We start from the raw sequence: 21,691 nt of genomic DNA, 5'->3' as shown, positions 1-21,691 counted from the left end.
GAATACCATAAAGCATTAATGGAACTCATGCCTAGCATAATATGACCTTGGACTAAGGGACTGCAGGCTGTATAATTCATGCAGGGAACGTAAAGCAGAAACCATTGCATTTCCAAAGAATGTTTGGGTTTCTTGTAACATCTGGACCGATGTTTCATATCGTTTCTGTATGTCCAAAACCACATCGCTCACAACAATGCTTTGTGAGCATACTAATCAATTTACCTTTGCATGACGCTGTCATATGATGAAGTGTAAAATATGCCATTAATTCATGGGGAAAAAAACCCCATAAAAAGACGACATGAATTGTCTGAGAGGAGTGAGCTAGCTACACATGGTTGTCAAATGGCTTTTCTCTGGCACACGGATGGAACGGATGGAATGTGAACTGGCAAACATTGACAGATGTCATTGTTACTCCTCTGTTAGACCCGTCTAGATCGATACTTAGAATATGACACTCTTGTTGATGCAATTTGCCCACTAGGGAGCTCCCAAAGGGAGCTGGCTATAGATCTCCATGATATTTGCTAGCGTACCGAGATGATGAACCTAGTTAATTTTGTCCATTAGGCAAAACCTTCGACTTGTGATAATATAATGGGCACTTGTGCCGTTTGTGCTCGAGTGACTATACACTTTTATACAGAGCGTGCGTTCGGATATGCGCACCGGGAATGTGCACATTCTTTGGAGTGCGCTGAGCTGTGACGTCGCAGAGCGCACCGAGTGTGACTTATTTACAAACGACCAGTTAAAACTGGTTGTTTTAACCAGTTAAACATGGGCCAAGGTAAATGATGATATACTGTGATATACTATGTATACGTGATATACTAAATGCTTGCCTTAACTAGCTTAGCTTTCGCCCCCAGGGAGCGCTCGAGACAGCGCAATGACGCACGCACACTGAATAACCCCAACTTCTGAGTGAGGTCGGCGGGCACTCAGTTAATAAACACTGAATAAACAAACGCCAAGAGGGCACACCAGTGTGCTCAGTACGAATTTCCGAACGCACCCAGAGTGAAGTGAAGACTAACCAAGACCAAAAAGCTAGTTTGAACGAGGCTTATTCGATGAAACATCACTCACTCACTCACTCACCACTACGCTGTATGTACATATGCATGCACTGTACGGTATGTTTTTTTCTTTTTTTTAAACTCTTTATTTTAGAATTTTTGAATATGCAAGACAGACACAAAAGACAAACAAGACATACAATAGGACGGAAACATCAACAGTAAAAAAAACTGAGTAAAAACAAAAGACAAAAAAAACAGAATGTACAACAACAATACATATTACAGATTTTCGGATTCCTTACATTATCAATGACAACCGGAAAGACACCGCCCCCTGTGTACGGTATGTTGTGTGCAGCAGCACAGCATCTGGTCTAGCTTGTGTCCCCTCTCTCTCTCTCTCTCTCTACCCTCCACTCTCCTCCTCCTCCTGTCGTGACAGTGTGCAGACCCTGGGCCAGTTTCCACGGCAGTGTGTGACCTGTGTGCTGAGGGAGGAGTGCACCTTCTACCGCGCTGAGGTCAGCGCCGGTGGAGAGCATGCCATGCTGCACTGTGAAGGTAGGAGACAGACACACAAGTGTTACAGTCTGTAACTGTGTGTGTGTGTGTGTGTGTGTGTGTGTGTGTGGGGGGGGGGGGTTATTGTGGGGGAGGCAGTGGCTCAGGGGAAGAGTGACTGGATAGGAGTCGCAAGGTTCCCTGTTCGAACCCGGGCTCCCCCCCAGAGTTAGGCGCGATTGATACTCCTATTTTAGAGCCGGATAAAAGTCGGTTCGCCTACAATGTGACGTCATTTGAGGTTCGGGGGGGGTTGGGTACCATAATTTCGGCACTACAGCGGTAAAATAGGAGTATGAATCGGCCCTTAGTGTCGAAGGGTCCTTGAGCAAGACACTGAACCCCTAATTGCTCCCGCTGTGCAGGTTGGTGCCTTGCACGGTTTCCTCCGGCATCGGTGTGCGAGTGTGTGTGTGTGTGTGTGTGTGTGTGTGTGTGTGTGAATGGGTGAATGTAATGCACAATCTCTGTAAAGCGCCTTGGATAAAGGTGCTATATAAATGTACCGTTGTTGTTTTGTGTGCTCGCTATAGGTCCTGGGGTGCCAGCCGTGCTGCTGGTGAACCTGAATGACCTCAGCTGTAAGTCTTTTTTTTAATATTCATCGCGTCTTAGTAACTTCAGTTTGAATTAATTCTGTGTGTTTGTGTATCTGTGCGTGTGGCGACCCACGCAGTGAATAACAAACGTGTGCGTTATCTCAATCTCTTTCTAATCTCTTGCTTAAAAAGCATTTCACAAGTAGCTTGTCCTAGATAAACGGTGTCTTCCCTTTTCTACACAAAGCATCCACCAGCCTTGACGTTTTCATTTTGTTAGCTCTTTTTCTCCACAATTTAGTCGTTAGGTTATGCCAATTGATTCATCCCCGCACACATTTCTGTGTTGCCGCTGCATGTATCCCACTGACTCACCTGCCAGTGAGGAGCCCCCAGCGGGAGGACATAGAGCAGGGGTGCCCACACTTTTTTTTTACTTGAGAGCTACTTTCACAATGACCAGCTCAACAAGACCTACTCACCCAAAAAAGTATTACCCCATTGCTGAAAACAGCAGCACAGGCGTTACACACTATAAGACAAACACACTTGGAATGGGAAATGGAGAGAGGGAAAACGGAATTCGTAGTTATTTGTATATGACTTTGTATTTGTATCGTGTGTTTGAGCTGAAAGGCTCTTTTAATGATATATATTTTGGGGCATGTCATGTGGTCTACCTGCAAAGCCTTTGTGATCTACTACTGGTAGATCGCCATCTACTGTACCTTCTGGGCACCCCTGACATAGAGCCTTCATCCTACTCCTCCCGCATTCCTACACATTACAGCCTGTAGGAATGGGGGGGGGTTTTTAAAGATATTTTTGGGGCTTTTTCTGCCTTATTTGATAGTTTACCAGTAAGTTGACAGGAAATGGGGAGTGACACGCAGCAAAGGTATAGTCGGGATTGGGATTCGAACCCGTGACACCCTGTCAGGCTGGATTAGCAGCCTAGCCCATTTTGGGGGCGGGAACCCCTTTTGGTGTTGGCATTATGACATGCTTTAGCTATTGAAAAATAGCAGATCTACGAGCTTGTAGGTCTGCTATTTTTGAGAAATCGAAGAACGACTGACATAGAAACATAGCTTTTTTTTAAAGAAAACTGTCAGGATGTAGAAGACATTTTTAGAATCTGATCTCAGGTCAGAATAGGGCTAGGTGTCTGGACCGCCAGGCCAGGCCAGCCCGGGCCCAGCCCGTAGCATTACAGTATGTACATTGTACAGTGACAATTATCACCCTCCCTGCCCAGAACACGCAGACCAATTTGTGTTTGTGTGTAGGCAACACGGTGGATTCAAACCCACAACCACTGCCCCCCCGAGCGCCCCAACACTGATGGTTTTAACTTTGAACCTTTCAGAAGCAGCTACAGTACTCGCCGTGTACAAGTGAAAAGCGCCGCGTGGGGCACGGTGGCACAGTCGGTAGTGCTGTCGCCTCACAGCTAGAAGGTCCTGGGTTCGATTCCCGCTGGGGACGCTGTGGGCACTGGCGGCGTGTTCCCTCCTCCGCGTCATCAGTGCCCATACCCGAGGCGGGGGTTGGCGATAGGGCCTTTCTGTGTGGAGTTTGCATGTTCTCCCCGTGTCCCCTATAGGGTAGGTACCCTCACCTAATCCTGGTCTCTAAAACTACCTCCCCCTGGCCAGCCGGGGCGCCTGATGGAGGGGAAAGGAACTGGCGCGTGTCCCTTCCACGCGCTATACGTCCGGCCGGGGAAATTCCCCTCTTGTCAGGTGAAAAGAAGCAGCTTGGACTCCTCATGCATAGATGGAGGCATGAGGTCAGTCCGCTGCCCCCCCAGGTTGGCAGAGGAAGTGTAGCGCCCAGGATTACATTAGATAATTGGCACTGGGTGAAAAGAAAACTGGGTTACAAAATCGTGGGATAAAAATTTAAAAGAAAAAAAAAAAAAAAAGCGCTGTGGATATGTTCTTCCTGTACACAATACTACATGTTATGAAAATTACAAAAAACACACAGTGCGGGTATGTGTGTGTGTGTGGGGGGGGCTCCTTTCACGCTGTTTTTAGAGATCGCATATTAAAAAGACGGCCCAACAAAACAAATTTCAGTCGTAAGATTATATATATTTTTGCTTTAATCCATGCCTGCCTGCTGCTTTGAAAAGCAATTCTGATGCCGTTCCAATAAGATGTTACCACCAACCACCACCACCCTATAAAGTCTCTGCTTTGGTTCTGGAATGAATTGAAACCTGTTTTGTATTCATTGAATTTATAGATGTCGGACGGATGGATCGGTGGGTGGAGATCAATGCAATTCACTCTTATTAACCCATTCTGACCTGAGATCAGATTCATACGAGGTTTCCACTGGACACACACTGGTCTGATTAACCCATTCTGACCTGAGATCAGATTCTAAAAAATGTCAGTCGTTCTTCGATTTTTCTAAAATAGCAGACCTACAAGCTCGTAGCGCGCCACTCGGTGGCGCGCTACGAGCTTGTAGATCTGCTATTTTTCAATAGCTAAAGCATAACATGATGCTAACACCAAAATGGGTTCCCGTTCAGAATGGGTTAAAATGTCAACAAGATAAGGAGAGTAGTAACAATACATAATGTGGCGTAATATGGTTTATATAATAAAAGGATACGGTTATGAAATCCTACTATTTGTCACATACATCGCTGTATAGTGAGATTTGCTCTCTGCATTTGACCCATCTCTTGGAGCGGTGTAGTCGATCTAGCCCTCCCCAATCCAATCCAGCCCAACACAATCCGACCCTTAATGCTGAGTGCCAAGCAGGGAGGCATTGGTTCCCATTTTTTTTACTTTTAGACTTCAGACTAGGTCTTGGTATGGTATGACCCGGCCAGGGATCGAATGCCGACCTCCCAGTTTCAGGGCGTATACACTCTAAACCACAAGGCCACTGAGCTAGTGAGGTATGCAATCACACTCTCAATCTGCAGCTGGGGGTCCGTGATAACAGTCCCCGTTCGTCTGGATATGCGAGACGGTGCGTTGAAAGAACGGTTGCGTGGCAACTATATGTGATTTGTAGTCCGTGGGTAAACGCATGCAAAAGAAACGCTGGTTTTCAACCGTGCTCTATGTTCCTGAACGTTGTGTTAACTATTTCCAGAAAAAAATGTGTACTGCATAATCGGCCAAATGGCGCAGATTATGCAGGGGTCAAATCCCACATATTTCGCAAACCTACCTATTTCCCAGCATAAAATCACATTATCACAATCACAAAATCACACGTTTTTCTGGGGGATCTTAACTATTCAACCTGTGTGTGCTGTGTGTGTCTCCTGCGTGACGTCCTTGTGGCCGTACAGCGTACTTCGTCCTGGAGGACAACCTGCCCGTGAGGTCAGCACTAGAGAGCAAGAGGACGGTGCAAAGTCACACTGTCACTATCACTACTGAGGAGCACTTTGGTAAGACGATACTATCTATGTGTGCGTGCGTGCGTGCGTGCGTGCGTGCGTGCGTGCGTGCGTGCGTGCGTGCGTGCGTGCGTGCGTGCGTGCGTGCGACAGAGTACAACAGACGCAGTGCCCAAAAGGTAGCTCATCTGTGGGTGTCTGCTCTGCATTCACTTTCAACTCGTCTTGCGTATAGCTAGACAACTACACATGTACTACACATTACACAATCTCCAAATTAAATCTATATTATATAGAGTCTGGAACTACACCTCCCAAATATATATAATTCGTATATTTTAAAATATATCTTTACAGTATATGCTCTGATTATTTTTATTTATTTTTCATATTTAGAACAAATTTGCGCAAAGACACAGCGGAGCGAGGAGGAGGTGTCGCATGAGTTTTAGCGCTTGATAATTCTCAGAACTTCTGTTGCTCCCGACCATATAGCGGAAAGCGTTCTGTATATCATTATCTCTCTCTCTCTCTCTCTCTCTCTCTCTCTCTCTCTCTCTCTCTGTGTGTGTGTGTGTCTTTTTCTCTCTCTCTCTCCTGGTCAGTTAACGTCTCTTCTTCCTCTCCCATCAGAGCTGCATCTGAAGCTGACCTATCCCGTTGACTTCTCTGACTCCAGGCGGTATGGTCTGCTGCTGGTCATGTAAGCCTTCCTGTGTTCTGCGTTTGCACTGCACCAGTCGTCCAACAACAGCCAGCGAGTAGGCCTCCAGTGTCTGGCTCTATATGCATACAGAGCCTCAACATTATTCAGAACATTTACCTTTACAAGGTGTCATATCCACAGACCCTTATTTAACGACTTAAAACTTCATACGTCCATATATGGGCACAACAGGCACACAGACAGACGGGTAAACTGTGTTTTATATTACATGGTGTATTTGAGCCTTCATTACACAGCAGTCAAAAGTGATGGTGTCACCAGCAAAGACTTTTGACTTCATCACAGCAACACTTCACACGGCCTTTCTAAAATGTGCTACATTCATCGCACTCCCTGCCCTCTCTCAGTCATCACCCTCTCTCGCCTTCTACTTTCCCCCTCTCTCCTTCTCTCCTTCCCTCTTAAAAAAAGGGTAGACTGCTGATACAGTCACACCTCTGTAAGAAAGGTTGGCAATTCATAAAAGTATAGGGAAGAGAAACTGGATGGAGGGCAGAGGTGTGAGTGTATTGTGATTTTCAAGAATTTTGCTCTAAATCAAAAGATGTTATAAATAAATGAGTGGCAAACTCTACAGTCTCTCTCTCCCTCTCCCTCTCCCCCCTCTCTGTCTGTCTCTCTTTTTTGCTCTCTCTCTCTCTCTCTCTCTCTCTCCCCCTCTGTGTATGTGTCTCTCTCTCTCTCTCTCTCTCTCTCTCTCTCTCTCTCTCTCCGACAGTGGCAGCACCCCAGGAGGTCAGACGGTCTCAGAGCAGTGCATGCTGGGATGGGACTGGGTCCTGGTGGACTCTGAGCAGGTCATTGTGGCGCGACTGGATGGCAGGGGCTCTGGGTTCAGAGGTGAAAGGTCAGCGACCAGCGCTCTTTTTAGTTTCTTATACTTTTTCTCTTCAGATCAGAGAACCAGTGTTTGAAGAAGTAAAACGATATATATATATATATATATATTACTTAAGTATCAATACTGCAATGTAGAAACATGTAATAAGTATAAGTCCTGTATTCAAAATGTACTGTACTGTACTCATTGTGCAGAATGTCCAGTTTGTAAGTTTTCACATTTATAAAATGTATAAAAATCTTTTGACAATAACAGACCTACAAGCTCACAACACGTAGCTCAAAATTGTACTTATGTACCGGTAAATGTACTTTGCACCCAGGGGGGCAGTCGGACAGATTTTTTGTGAAGCCACTAAGGAAATGAAAGTTCATATAATGGCCTGTTGTGGCGCTATCATTGGGCTCAAAAAAACCCATAGCCCCATAGAAGTCCATGTATTTGGGCCCAACTTCACCTAGACTGTATTACCTTAATAAACATGGTCATGAATACTTTTCGCTTCCAGTCACTAGTTTAAAGTCTCATTTCTAATGTCATAATATTCTTTTTGGAAAATGATGGTCCCATTTATAAAAGAAATTACCATAAAGTCGCGCATGTTCTGTGGCTACCGTTACAGTTCATGAACGGGATCCCCCACCCACTCGAGTCAAAATAAAAACCAACGAAGAAGAAGGGGGGAAGTCCCGCCTCGTTGTCTGGGCCAGCCAATGGCCAAACTGGGCTCAAACGGATCTTGAAAGATGGCGACTTACAGTGCAAGGGATTTCAGGCTTCATTTTACGTTCATGTTAGACCCGGGGAACGCTTTGTCCATATTTTTTACAGTCTATGTTTGCACCACTGCAGAGACAAACCTGTGTTTGCCACCCCGCTGAAACTTTGTACAATTCCACACGCAATGAAGTTGCAACATTTCAACTTTCCTGCGAAGCATTCCGCTTTGAATTCCGCCAGATAAAATGAAGCAAAGCCGAAATAAAGAATTTGACATGGTTAGAACGAAAATACATCGCTTGGATATGGGACGCATCCTCAGTGATGTATCCCAAAGGTCATCAGGGTTTCGGGTCTCGCGAACATCATACCCTTTCACTCAGGTGACCCAGCCGGGGTGATCAAGTCCCGACTTACGTCCCAGTAGCTATACCCTCGATCAGACCCACTAGGGAAAGACGTCAGGGCCGCACAATCCGTTGGAACCACTCTGCCGGGACTGGGAGGTACCATTCTGGCATGTGGAGGGACTATAGGCTCTGTGGGTTGACTCCTGTCCGGGCCCCTCCTACGTCTCACCAGGTCCACTCCTGCTCTCACCAGGAGTATAGCTAGAACCTCTTGTGTTGCACCAGACTCCCAGCACCAGACACTTCATTCAGGTGGTTCTGCAGTGGTTCTGCAGGCTCCACCGCTGGGCAAACGGTGGTGCTGCAGCAGGCTCCACTTGTGGCTCGAATGGCCCTCCTATAAAGGCCTCATCGGAGGTTTTAGAGGCTTCCTCCTCACGGGAGGATGCAGGCTGGGGGCGCTAACCCATACTGCTCCCGGGGGTCAGTCATGCTAGCAAGAATATTATCATATTGTAGTTTTCGGTGATCACTTCATCACATAAAACTGGAGTATGAATGTGCATGGCTGACTGGCTTTAGACCGGATCTGGCTTTCTACAGCTATACCCCACACAGCACAGCAGGAACTGCCTGCAGACAGCAGAGCAGAAGCTCTCAATGTTTAAACATAATACAACTAAGTATACAATAACTATCACACACATCTCAGTTGAATTGGATTGCGAGACTTTAGAATTTTATCATTGAAATGGTAAATCCGGGCCCGAGTATACATATGGTTATAGTCATGCTAGCAACAACATTAGCATGAACTATAGTCTAGTCAATACGGTACAAATATGTGATGTGTTGTGTTTAACAGGCTGCTGCATCAACTCCATCACAGACTGGGAACAGTGGATGTTCAGGACCAGATGGCAGCCTTGCAGTATGAACACGCACACACACACACACACACACACACACACACAACCTTATTCAGACATACAGTACAACAACATTTTCCCTGTTGTGTTGCAGGTATCTGGTGAAGCTGCCATACATTGACCGCTCACGTATAGGAGTCTATGGAGAGGTACATTCATCACTTGTCATACCATTATTTAATGAATTTCATTTTTATAGCGCTTTTCCAAGTGCTCAAAGCGCTTTACAATGGTTGGTTCATTCATTCATACATTGGGAGGTGAAGCGGCGAACAGTCGACGCCAGCGTCCTCACTTCCCACCCCCAATCCAACCCTTGATGCTGAGTGTCAAGCAGGGAGGCACTGGGTCCCATTATTTAGAGTCTTTGGTATGACCCGGCCGGGGATCGAACCCCGACCTCCCAGTCTCAGGGCGGACACTCTAACCACAAGGCCACTGAGCTTTTAAGCTTTTAAGCCACGGACCACCGTTTGAATAGATTTAGATCAATTAACTATTAGCGAATGAATGGGGGTTTCCAGGCAGAGATAATTAGAAGTTAAGTAACCTCCTGCCTTCTGTGTCTGTAATGAACTATCGCTGCGTATGTTGAACAATAATTTAACTCGTGAGGGCGTAAAATGGAGTTTTACACTCTAAGGATCCCCATTTGGTTACCGACTCTACATCATTTAGCTGGGGGACCATCTGGAACCCCCCTCAGGTGCCGTGTCATTAGTCCGAAGACTCATTGTTCTGAAATGTCCAAGCCCCCAGTAAGGCTATCCAACATTGAAGCTGCCACTACCTACTGGCGAAATTTGGAATTGCAGCACTTTAATGGAGGTGGACGGACGTTCATGACGTTGCGTGCGTAAGCCCGGACCTCAAAATTGAGGTCCGGGGCTAGGCTAGGCTAAACGTCCGCACTTACTCTATGGAAATTACTAACTTTAACCCTAAACATAACCGCAAGCACGGGAGCAGCGCAAGCAAGCACAGGAGCAGTGCATGCAAACTTTCACAGCAATCGTACACTGTGTTCATGATTTGAGGCATTTTGTTGAAAACTGAGCACTCCTGCAAACTTTGGAAGCTAATCTTAGCCAATCGGGATGAGGTATGGAAAATCGGACAGATCCGTCTTGATCACATGACTATAGAGATGTGTACCGAGTACCGACATGCGTAATATCGCTATAACAGGCCCATTTGAAAGACTGAAATTGTGCAGAGGTTCTGCACAGTTTCACGTTGAACGGGCCACCGGTGCCAGAGATTAGCTGTATACACAGACACACAGTCATACACACGCACACGGACAGACAAACGGACACGGGTGAAAACATAGTCTCAGCCACGCCTTCTGCCTGGCGGAGACGGCAAGCAAGCAAACAAACGACGACTGACACCAAATGTTTTTAGTGATGTTCGCTGCCAGGGACGTGCACACATAGACATCAAAGGGGGCTTCAGCCCCTGCCCTTTTACCCGTCTGTAAAAACAACTGCCCTTTTCCAGACCACAGATGCAGCATTTTACTATGGTGAAAGAAATGCAAATGCCACTCCTTTCCATGCCATGCCGGAAAGGCATCATTCAGGAGAATTGCTTTTTTTCCCCCTAACAGTATTTTTGCGTTGAACAAATTTGTTTGGAAATCCATGTCGTACACCATCTCCACTCCACTAGCTAAAGAGTGCTGGGTTGTGCCCCGAAAATAATCGATCTACAAGCTCTCAACGTGTCGCGCTGAGACGCGTTGAGAGCTTGTAGATCTGCTATTTTCGCTATTTTTTTTTGTCCAAAAGTGCCCTCTTACGGGATTTCAGCCCCTGCCCCCTCTAACACTCTCTGCACGTTCCTCGTTAGCTGCTATTAAGTCAATGGTACGTGGACTGAGTGTTCGAGGGCGTTATCCGTGCAGGGCTACGGCGGCTACGTGAGTCTGATGATGGTGAAGTCAGCGGAGAGGTTGATCCGGTGTGTGGCAGCCCAGGCTCCTGTCATCGACTGGACCCTCTATGGTGAGTGAGTGAACCCAGTCTCTAGTAGCTTGTGCATCTGTTCTGCACGTGAATAAATTAAACATTATGGAGGTACGATTGGTCGAAAACAGTGGAGGAGGTGGTGGTGTTTTTACAGCTTGCCGAGATTTCTTTCAAATGGCAGCACCGCACCGCACCGCACCGCGCCCGACCGAGATCCGATTATTTCCGACATTTCCGAGAGACCCGACCCACCCAGCCAGGCAGACATAAATGTGGACTAACTTTATGAAAGAATACAGCTGACGTATTGACCAATTACCATTTTAGGATTAAAGCGAGAGAGAGAGAGAGAGAGAGAGAGGTTCCCTCCCTGCACTGCAGGCTGCAGCAGAGGGTGAGAGGGGCAGTCTAGAGAGAAACTCGTCTCTTCTCTTCAGCGTGCGTGCATTTATAATTAACCAAACGGATAATTAGTTTTTTATTACACACAATCATCAGTTTTAGCAGATGCATGTACCGTTCTTGGCTGATTTGAATATGAACAAGGCGCCACACTCAACGACCTTATTATAATAACAGCTCATACTTTGCTCTCTTCTTTATCCACGTGGGGGGATACGCACGAGACGGTTGCGTGGTTGCTTTAGCCTTCTTATATCGTTGAGCTTTGCTAGTTTGCTTTCACCTCGTCGAGGTCAGTACTGTTGTCGGGATCCGTGATATATAAAGTAGAATTAAACGCCGGTGATTTAATTCAAAATCATCGCAAGGGAAGCCAGGACGAGGCTTGCCTTGCGCGTGGTCTTGCGCTGCTGATCCTAGACCAGCATAATCGTCACACGAGTAACACAGCCATTCATGTCGCTGCAACGCTAAACTGATCCTAGGTCAGCCCACACGCTTTCAGTTGGAAAGTGTTTTTCCTCCGCAGCGCAGCATAGCGCACATGCAGCGGACAGAGAGGAAGAGTTTCTACAGTCAGACCGACATACAATCACACACTGATTGAATATTGTATTAACATTTGCAACAACAACAAAAAAAGCACAGACAGTATACGCACGCACGTCACAGACACAGTAGCCCAAGTTCCGAGGGGGATATGTCCAATTCCGACCCTACACGAGTGATTATGATAAAACACAAGTTCAATAAATGTGGTGTCTGTGTCTGGGAGTCCCAAATGAGAAGTTGCAATGTTTTCATTCTTGTAATTCCGACCTTACAATGACTATTCATATTTTCTGTTGGTCATGTGCATATTGAATAGGTATTACGGTGCATTTTGCCGGCTGTTAGCCCTCGGCTAGGTGGCAAAATTTAAAGTAGATCTTGGTTCAAAAAAGGTTGGGCACCCCTGGTTTACACCGACCGTACGCATTTAGGAGACGCTCTAAATCCAGAGAGATTTACTGTAAGCAAGAACAACACAAGGTGATACATCAAATGCATCGGAATGGTCATCTAGGATCATAAGTAATTAAAGTAAACCCAAGAACCTATCAACCGTCTAACAGTCAAATATCCGTACATTGAAACTATAAACACTAGAATGACAGATCAAACTTGCGGGGGTTGTAGTCTATCCATCACACCAATCAACCAAGCACTATACACTTAACACACCTCACTTGGAACATGCTCTCATGTCTAGCCTCTCATGTCTACTCTAGCACAAAATTGTCTATTGTTGATTTGACACAGCAATTTCACAGCAGTTCTTTGGGCCACATTTCTTCCATTCCCATTCCAAAACTTTGATATGAGTCATCTCCAATTTAAGAAACCAAGTTCTTAATGTACCTTCTCTATTGAACCGCGGGTTCTTCATGTAATGGACTCTGAATTCTATTGCAGACAGACACACAGGCATACTTATCACATCCATTGTGTCACGACACTTACCCACTCCTGCTCTTTCATCTCACCGTTTCACACTATTTATAACTATAGGCAGCGGTGGAAAAAGTACTCCTTCCTTATGCAGAATGTTCTTTTCAAAGAACATTCCGTTCTCAAGTTTTCAAATGTATAAGAATCTTTTGAAAATAGCCGTTCTACAAGCTCACAATGCGTCGCGATGACATATTTTCCGAAGGGGGGTCCGCAGACAAATACAGATAATTTTTGGGGGTCCTTGACATGAAATGGTTTGAGCACCACTGACACAGAAACATAGGTTTTTCAGAAAACTGTAATTTAGAAGATATTTTATGGAATCTAGCCTCAGTCCTAAATAAAATCTCACGACGGCTGGAAACGGTTTGAAGAGCACACGTATGACGTTTCATAAACGACTAGCACAACATGTTATAGAATCATGATGTTTTGGTATATCCATACCGGTTAAAGGAATTACAGATTTGAAATATTTGAGATCAAATTACCGTATGATTTTCAGGATGACTGAACAACATATGCTTTCTTTTGCCGGTTTTGACCACTTCAAATACTCAAAATACTATTTAATCTGACAAATAACAGACATAGTCTATCTCAAGCTTACAACCATGTTGCTCTGCGATGTGTTCTTGTAGATACTCTTTCCGGAGCATGACATGCTTCCATAGACATGCCCCATGCACTTCTATAGAGTCCAAATTACATGAACCGAGAACTTTAATCTCACGATATTATTCATTTCTATCGGCGAATACATTTCTTTTGAACGTCGTGTGTTGTCTTTCTCTGCAGCCTCTGCGTTCTCAGAGAGATACCTGGGGTCCCCAGCAGGGGGTAGCAAGGGGAACAACATATACCAGGTGAGATATTATTTACCTATATCTGTTGATGTGTCTGGTGCATATGTCACTGTGTTGTGAGAGATGAAAAACAGATTGGAAAACAACAAGGAGTTTAACACACACTGTGTGCGTGTGTGTGTGTGTGTGTGTGTGTCTGCACGCGCGTTTCTGCCTGTGTGTGTGTGTGCACGCGCGTGCGTGCGTTTCTATGTGTGTGTACGCGCTCGTGCGTTTCTGAGCGTGTGTTTGTGTGTGTGTGTACGCGCGCGTGCGTTTCTGCGTGTGCATACGGGTTTGTTTATATCAGTGTTTGATGTGTGTGTGCATTCATGTGTTTGTGTTCATGGGTGTGTATGCACATACACACCTGGTAGGGATGGTGTAGGGTGTTTAGTACACGTGAGCATCTGTTATCATGCAGACTCTCAGCTCGTTGTGCTCCTGAACCATGAATATTAAGGCTAATAATAATTCTACGTGTTGTGGCTATAGGCATGTAACGATACACTCTACTCACGATACGATGCGTATCACGATATGAGGTTCACGATGCGAATTGTCACGATATTTGAAATAGCTTTTTCACAATTTTTACTTTTCATGTAAAATTACTTGTGCAACCACTGCAAACATGCCTTCTTGTTTAGAACCTAGCTCGAGTTAACATGTAAAAATTAGGATAGATGTACTGTAGACCTATTTAACAGTGCCGAAACATAATTGCCTTCCTTGTATGTATATGAGCATCAACGGCTAACACCTGGGCACAGACACACAGCTCCCCTCCGCAGGCTTCAACTATACTGAAAGTGACTGCATGGAGTCTCTCATTTCTCTCCAAAAGCACTTGAATATGATTAAAGCTCACATTTCATATCACACACACACCATAATAACTCTGGCAGTAAATGAGCTAATAATGGCGCTCGCGTGAATGTTGGCCACTGTTCCAGTCCCTTTTGTTTTATTTCCGTCAAAGTGGGTTGGCGGCGCCCAAACTGGGACAGCTTGAGCTATTTCTATTGCACACAATGCTTTAAATTGAACGCCAGCGGGACAGACCATAATAATCTAGTAATCACGCATCTAGTCCTCCTTGAGAGAGGACGGGGCTTGATTCATGCTTAGTGCGGGTGGGAGTCACCCAAAAGGTGGCATGGTGAGCCTGGCATTTTAGAAGGCTTAATATTTGACCAAACGGCGCCGGGATGAAGTGAGAAGCCAAATGCAATGAAATGTATTGATTTAATGTAGTGATATCTTTTTTTTATTCTGATAGTAATCAGTGCTATAGGCCATAGACTCAGGGTTTGTTCAGTATCAGGGTCTCCCTGTCTCTCCAGCTCTTGAATAAGTACACAAAATACATTTCCAGGTAGAGAGTACCCATTTATCAGCTGTTCGAGTTCCAATGTTGTGTGCTCATCCCTTTGAATTTCTCTTGTTTAATCCTGTATCCTGTCAAGAGTTCTCTATCCTGATTGGATAAAATTGGTATGCCAACCTGAAAATGTATTTTCTCTTACTGAACACACACTCTATAGCGATGATTACTAACAGAATATAGAGCTATTTAACACTTATTTTAATCAAAGAAAATGACTTGCCCTACCTTTAACCAACCAAAAACAAATCAAACGCATGTTATTACTCTGACCACATGTATGAATAAGTATCTGTTCAAATCAGCTGTTCTGTCTGTCTGGCGTTTTCAGTCGAGAAAAAAGACTCAAGTCTAGTCATCTATTAAATGCTTTATTTATCTCTCTGTGCTAAGGGTTCCTTATGGCCCTATGGCTCTAAACGAAAAGAAAGTAGAATAAAAACACTTTAGTAGCTCAGATCCTTTGATTGCACAAGGAAACATAAAGAAGGCTGAAAGACACAGCAGCTTTCTAGGTCTCTTGTTGGATTCCATTCAAAGCCAAAAGGGCTGAAGGGAGGCAAACGACACTTCAGTGTGTCCTTTAGCGGTTATAGTCAGAAGAATAACAATATGTGAAGGAAATGGGTACAGAAATATTGTGCGAGTGTATACCACGCCATCTGCTCCTTGTAGATGTCTTACATAATTCTGTAGTAGTGTCTCGCCCTCAAACTATCAATCTTGATATTATCGCCCGCTTGCGCTTCACTCAAGCATGCAAATTCATACATGTAATTCATGAATGAATGATGAATAATGATTCATTCATCATGAATCTATCACCATTAACACCATGACCTACTGTAATGGTGAACTTAACCAAGCGTCTTAATATATCATTAATTAAGGATGTTAACTCATTCTGGGCATAGAAGTGGAACAGTGGAATAGCGTCCTTTATACATAATGATATGTGGCACTTTTGGTTAAGTCATAATGACTCCATCATTAGTTAACCCATTCTGACCTGAGATCAGATTCATACGAGGTTTCCACTGGACACACACTGGTCTGATGAACCCATTCTGACCTGAGATCAGATTCTAAAAATTTCAGTCGTTCTTCGATTTTTCAAAAATAGCAGACCTACAAGCTCGTAGCGCGCCACTCGGTGGCGCGCTATGAGCTTGTAGATCTGCTATTTTTCAATAGCTAAACCATAACATGATGCTAACACCAAAATGGGTTCCCGTTCAGAATGGGTTAATGGTGAGGGCTAGGAATGAATGATCGGTTCACGGTTAATTAATTTATGCTTTTCGTGCTCACGTGTGACTGATATGAGAATCTACACTTGTATACATGTATACATGTGCACTGGCCTACTTGGAACGATGCAAGTTGGAAATGAATGCTCCAAATATGGCATGCCCAAAATACGGAGTCTATGCGGATGTCGGAACGTCATTGCGATGCAAGGGCCTTGTCCAGAGCCCGCGGGCAGAGGCTTTTGTGCCGGTTCATAATTTTTTTTTGTTTGTTCATCTGCTTGCCTATAGTGAAGTACGGCATGTGGTTTTGTTTATTTTGTCTGTGCAGACATCCAACGTCCTGGCCGGCCTGGAAGGACTGCATGGAGAACCTTTATTTCTAGCCCACGGAACGGCTGACGGTACACACACACACACACACACACACACACACACCCCCACACACACACACACACACCTTTGTCCTCTTTTGAAATGAAACAATACTTCATTGGCACCAGATTAAAGACTACAAAAGTCCACTGAGAACTAAATCTTTCTTTATTTTCATCGGTTTATTTATGGACGGGACAGCACATAATTAATGAGCACTCAACATATATATATACAATGCAATGTTAAATATGCTGGATTTAGCAAGGATTTTCCATCCATAGTCCCCAAACAGAAAACGGGCAACAAAACAAAAAGAGCACATATGCATTACTAAGGGGGTAAAAGAGAGAAAAGAGAGACAAAAAACTAAAGTAAAAAAGCCCAAGTAATATGGCTTCGTTATGTTACTAAAGTCCCAACCCAGCGACCAGAGGGGATGTGACCGCTAGGAGTGTTTCTAGACCATTTTAGTGTTTGGTAATCCAACGATGCAGTTATCCTGAGCATATCGTTGCTGTGTGGGGGGGCGGAAACATCTTAAATTTTTTATTTTTTATTTATTTAAATTTACACCTCACTCGATCATACTACAGCGTCACACACAAGTATCAAAAGTAGCAGATCTGCAAATTTGCATCCTAAAAAGTAACTTTTTTGGTAACATGTGAGGCTTCCACCCAACAAACGGGACGATATTTCCTTTCTCTCCTCCGTTTGCAGCAACCGTCCATTTTCAACATTCGGCAGAGCTGATCAGACACCTAATAAAGACGGGTGCCAACTACACCATGCAGGTAAACGCATGGAAGATGCATTTATACGTCTATGGACCCCTCCGTTCTGTTTTACGATTTCCAATTTAGGGCATTTAGCAGACTTAAACCAGAGCGACTTACAGTAAGCAAGAACAACACATTCTTCTTGTCGTGTCCACAAGACAGTCTGTTAGAATACTTGGCTAGATGTGGTTCAGCCACAGCTGAACACGTTGCTGTCCCTTCTCATTGAACTCTGCCAAGTCCGATGCTGTGCAGGGGGCATGGCTCAGTGCCACAGTCACACACACGGTGCGTTCGGAAATACCGCACCGGAGCGCACTCGCCTATTAGTTTGCATTGCACAGTGCGCTCAGTGCGCTATTTCCGAACGCGCCCACAATGTCCTCGTCATTTGAATATCCCCATTTTGCGAAAGTGGCTTTTGCTCGCCCAACACCAGATCTTAATCGTAAGCATTTCCACACTGCGTAGGTTGAGTCTGATCCAGTGCCTCGCTATAGCCTTTAACTCAGTCATTGTAGCTGGTGGGAGGTTGCCAGTTCTTTCTTCCCACTGAGTGACTCTCTCACTACTTATGTTCCAAGCGGAAACTTTTCCTGGATTTAAGGCGGCTTTTGGCTGGCACATGGTCGAAGAGAGGGTGTCTTTTGGCTGGCACATGGTCGAAGAGAGGGTGTCTTTTGGCTGGCACATGGTCGAAGAGAGGGTGTCTTTTGGCTGGCACATGGCCGAAGAGAGGGTGTCTTTTGGCTGGCACATGGTCGAAGAGAGGGTGTCTTTTGGCTGGCACATGGTCGAAGAGAGGGTGTCTTTTGGCTGGCACATGGCCGAAGAGAGGGTGTCTTTTGGCTGGCACATGGCCGAAGAGAGGGTGTCTTTTGGCTGGCACATGGTCGAAGAGAGGGTGTCATTCGTCGATGGACTGTTGTTGCCGCTCTCTTCTGCTTGCTGCATTCTGCCGTATCTCTGGTGGGGCTATGCCTGCCAGGATGTACAAACGGTCTGTGGGCGTAGGTTTCAGACAGCCAGGGATAAGGCCTCAGCTAGCATTAAGGGCGGGGTCCACCTTCTTGGCATGGGCAGATCGCTCCCACACTGGGCAGGCATACTCGGCAGCTGAGTAGCAGACCGCTAGTGACTTAAGAGTCTGTGGGTTAGCAGCACCCAGGTTGTGCCAGTGAGCTTGCGGGTTGTTCCTCGCACTCACTTTACACTTGGTCTTCTCTGTGTGGGTCTTAAAAGAGAGACATCTATCCAGGGTTACCCCTATAGGTAGACTGGGGTGCTCACAGTGTCCAAGGTTCCTGACCAGCTGGCCGTCAGTTGGCGCTTGGCTTCACATGTATTACATGGTAATACATCAAATACATAATAGTCATCCAGAATAATATAATCAAGCTAAGGACCTAACATCCGACTAACGGTAGAATATCTGTACAATGAAAATTAGTATACACTATAGAATGCTATGTCTACATGAAAATGATATCTAAGTTACATAAGTTTAGCCTTTGCATATGCCCGTAACGTCGTCGAGGCTAGTGCAAGTGCTAAGGGTGAGTTTTTTCAGATTATGGCAGATAAGATTGGGAGTGAGTCTGCAGTTCTGATGCAATGGTTTTTTACTTGAGCTTCCTATGTACTGTATGAGTTTATGTACTGTATATGTATCTGCACATTACATAATATTTCTTCTATACCTCGCATGGAACAGATCTACCCTGACGAGGGCCACTTCCTGTCCGCCCACAGCCGGCTCCAGCTGTCCCACTCCCTGGTTGGCTACTTCAGAGGATGTCTGCTCGACTCGTCATCACTACCAACCAACCAGATGAGTGACTGAGACACACGTGGTGATAACACGCACGCGCTATAGGCTGCGACGGACCAGGAACTTAAGGGTGTGTGTGTGTGTGTGTGTGTGTGTGTGTGTGTGTGTGTGTGTGTGTGTGTGTGTGTGTGTGAGAGAGATGTGTGTGTACAGTATGTGTGTGTGTCCGTTTTGTAGCACAATATTTGAGGGTTGATGATGACGCCGTGCTTTCTTCTTGACCTATCAGAATAGATTATATTGCTTGCCCCTCCCCCTGGCAGGTTCAATGGTGGACTTATTTTAAGAATGGCATTGTCAATATGATATAAAGCCTATGGACCCTGGCACCAATATGATATAATGCTATGGACCCTGGCACCAATATGATATAATGCTATGGACCCTGGCACCAATATGATATAATGCTATGGACCCTGGCACCAATATGATATAATGCTATGGACCCTGGCACCAATATGATATAATGCCTATGGACCCTGGCACCAATATGATATAATGCTATGGACCCTGGCACCAATATGATATAATGCTATGGACCCTGGCACCAATTTCAGAGAATGACAATCTCTACTTTGGGACTACATTTTCAATGTCCTGGACTGTGGGGCGTTTTGTTATTGATTTGACTGAACAAAATGTTGAACCTTCCCTTATTACTTAACTCAGCGTTTTAACTGAGGATTTCTGGACCAGTTCTAAAAAGCAAATATTCCGATTGGTGTCGTCCTTGAAGGCTGGCGGTGCAACCTCCAACCCCAACCCCATGTCTATGTGTGCGAGGCACCCTGCTCATGTCCAAAATGTGGTCAAGGTTTTTGTAGCGATTACCCCTACCCTAAGATAGCAATACTCCAGTGGTTCCCAAACTGTGGTGGGTGCACCCCATTGTGGTGCGCGAGCGCCTTCTAGGGGGTTTGCGACATGTAAACGCTAATGGTGTGGTTATGGTTTTATTTTATTTTAAATACTGTCTGGTATATTAACATATTATACCAATATATATGGCAGGTATATGCAGAATATAGCCTATGCTGCATAAGCCATATTCAGGTTTATATGTGTGTGTATATAGGTGGATAAATAGGAAATATATGTCTCTAAATAGCGTATTTATATTTTCATGTGCGGGGGTGCGTTAGCTACTGTAGGTCGGGAGGTCAAAAGGTTTTGGCCGCTGCAATAGTCCAACAAAAAAAGGGGTTGTCTTAACCATTTAAGCCCTATAGTGATAATGGTATCTACAAAACATAAATGTTTAACTAAAGTGTTAAATTGTGATGTTATCAAATATGTCGGGTTATACAACGGGTAGTTTCGAGGAAGCAATCTGATTGGTAGCCATCTACCCGTGCTTCAAACCAGCATGACCGTTGCATTGAAGAGTTTCATTCCAAAATCCGGGCATCCATCTCGATGTCCACAAATGGACACCTACTTAACTCTGTAGGCCTACTTGACGGCACAAACAATGCAGATTACATAGCCCAGTGGCTCTCAACCATTCCAGGCCGTGTATAGATGACGTCATATGCGTGAGGAATGATGAGCTCAGGTATTTATTTATTTGTATATTTATTTATGTATTTAATTCCCATCGGGACGTGTATTGTGCTGCATATTGTGCCTCGATCGCCCCATGTAAGGTTCATCCGTTCTAGCTCAGCTGTCCCGGTTCGTCAGCAGGTGGTTTTGAGTCGACCTTGACTCCTTGTCTCTACTGGGGTCCATATCTCAATGCAAAAGAATGTAAGTTTTCAGAAAACGGGTTTTAGAAGGTGTTTTTAAAATCTGACCTCAGGTCTAAATGGGTTTAGTTTTTGAGGGGCGCTAGCCCATCATCCTATGTCCAGCTTTGAAGACAAAATGTGTGCAAACATGAACATGTGTAAACGCAAACATTGAAGACGCAAATTGTGATTGGCCGGAATGAGATGATGTAAGATGACGTATGATGATAAGAGCGCCCCTCACTTCACATGGGTGTGAGGGGATGTTGTAGCAACTTGGGATCAAACTCTTCAACAGCTTCGGGTTATTTGCATTTATATGATGATATTGATCATCTGCATCAGTGCTTTTCAAACTGTGACCAGCTCTTTATTAAACAGAAAATGCATCTTCAGTTCGGGAAACCAATCGGGATAAGTGAAATTTGGAAGTGATGAGGCAAAGAAAAGCCTAACTGGAACACAATTTCTTTTTTATATATATATATATTGTTTATCCTACGATTTTGTAACCCATTTTTCACCCCTGTGTCAATCATCTAATG

At 44.8% G+C, this 21,691-nt stretch overlaps 1 protein-coding gene across 1 annotated transcript in view; it reads left to right on the top strand.

Annotated features, from left to right (window-relative positions):
• Nucleotides 1-19,428, top strand: part of LOC308311719 (inactive dipeptidyl peptidase 10-like) — a gene marked incomplete at both ends in the record, with an annotated part of 90,474 nt that extends 71,046 nt beyond the window's left edge. The window contains 12 exons of the mRNA XM_080758505.1: nucleotides 1,474-1,592; nucleotides 2,126-2,173; nucleotides 5,460-5,561; nucleotides 6,144-6,213; nucleotides 6,956-7,084; nucleotides 9,014-9,079; nucleotides 9,172-9,226; nucleotides 10,963-11,086; nucleotides 13,745-13,812; nucleotides 16,760-16,832; nucleotides 17,527-17,600; nucleotides 19,300-19,428. Of these exons, the coding sequence (XP_080614631.1) occupies nucleotides 1,474-1,592; nucleotides 2,126-2,173; nucleotides 5,460-5,561; nucleotides 6,144-6,213; nucleotides 6,956-7,084; nucleotides 9,014-9,079; nucleotides 9,172-9,226; nucleotides 10,963-11,086; nucleotides 13,745-13,812; nucleotides 16,760-16,832; nucleotides 17,527-17,600; nucleotides 19,300-19,428 (1,057 nt within the window). The remainder of the gene's footprint in view (nucleotides 1-1,473; nucleotides 1,593-2,125; nucleotides 2,174-5,459; nucleotides 5,562-6,143; nucleotides 6,214-6,955; nucleotides 7,085-9,013; nucleotides 9,080-9,171; nucleotides 9,227-10,962; nucleotides 11,087-13,744; nucleotides 13,813-16,759; nucleotides 16,833-17,526; nucleotides 17,601-19,299) is intronic.
• Between the last annotated feature and the right edge of the window lie 2,263 nt (nucleotides 19,429-21,691).

This window comes from Protomyctophum bolini, assembly GCF_963924005.1.
Source record: "Protomyctophum bolini genome assembly, chromosome: 24".
Classification (NCBI taxonomy): Eukaryota; Metazoa; Chordata; class Actinopteri; order Myctophiformes; family Myctophidae; genus Protomyctophum; species Protomyctophum bolini.
The sequence above is the reverse complement of the archived record's forward strand: the minus strand, read 5'-3'. Positions and strand labels throughout refer to the sequence as shown.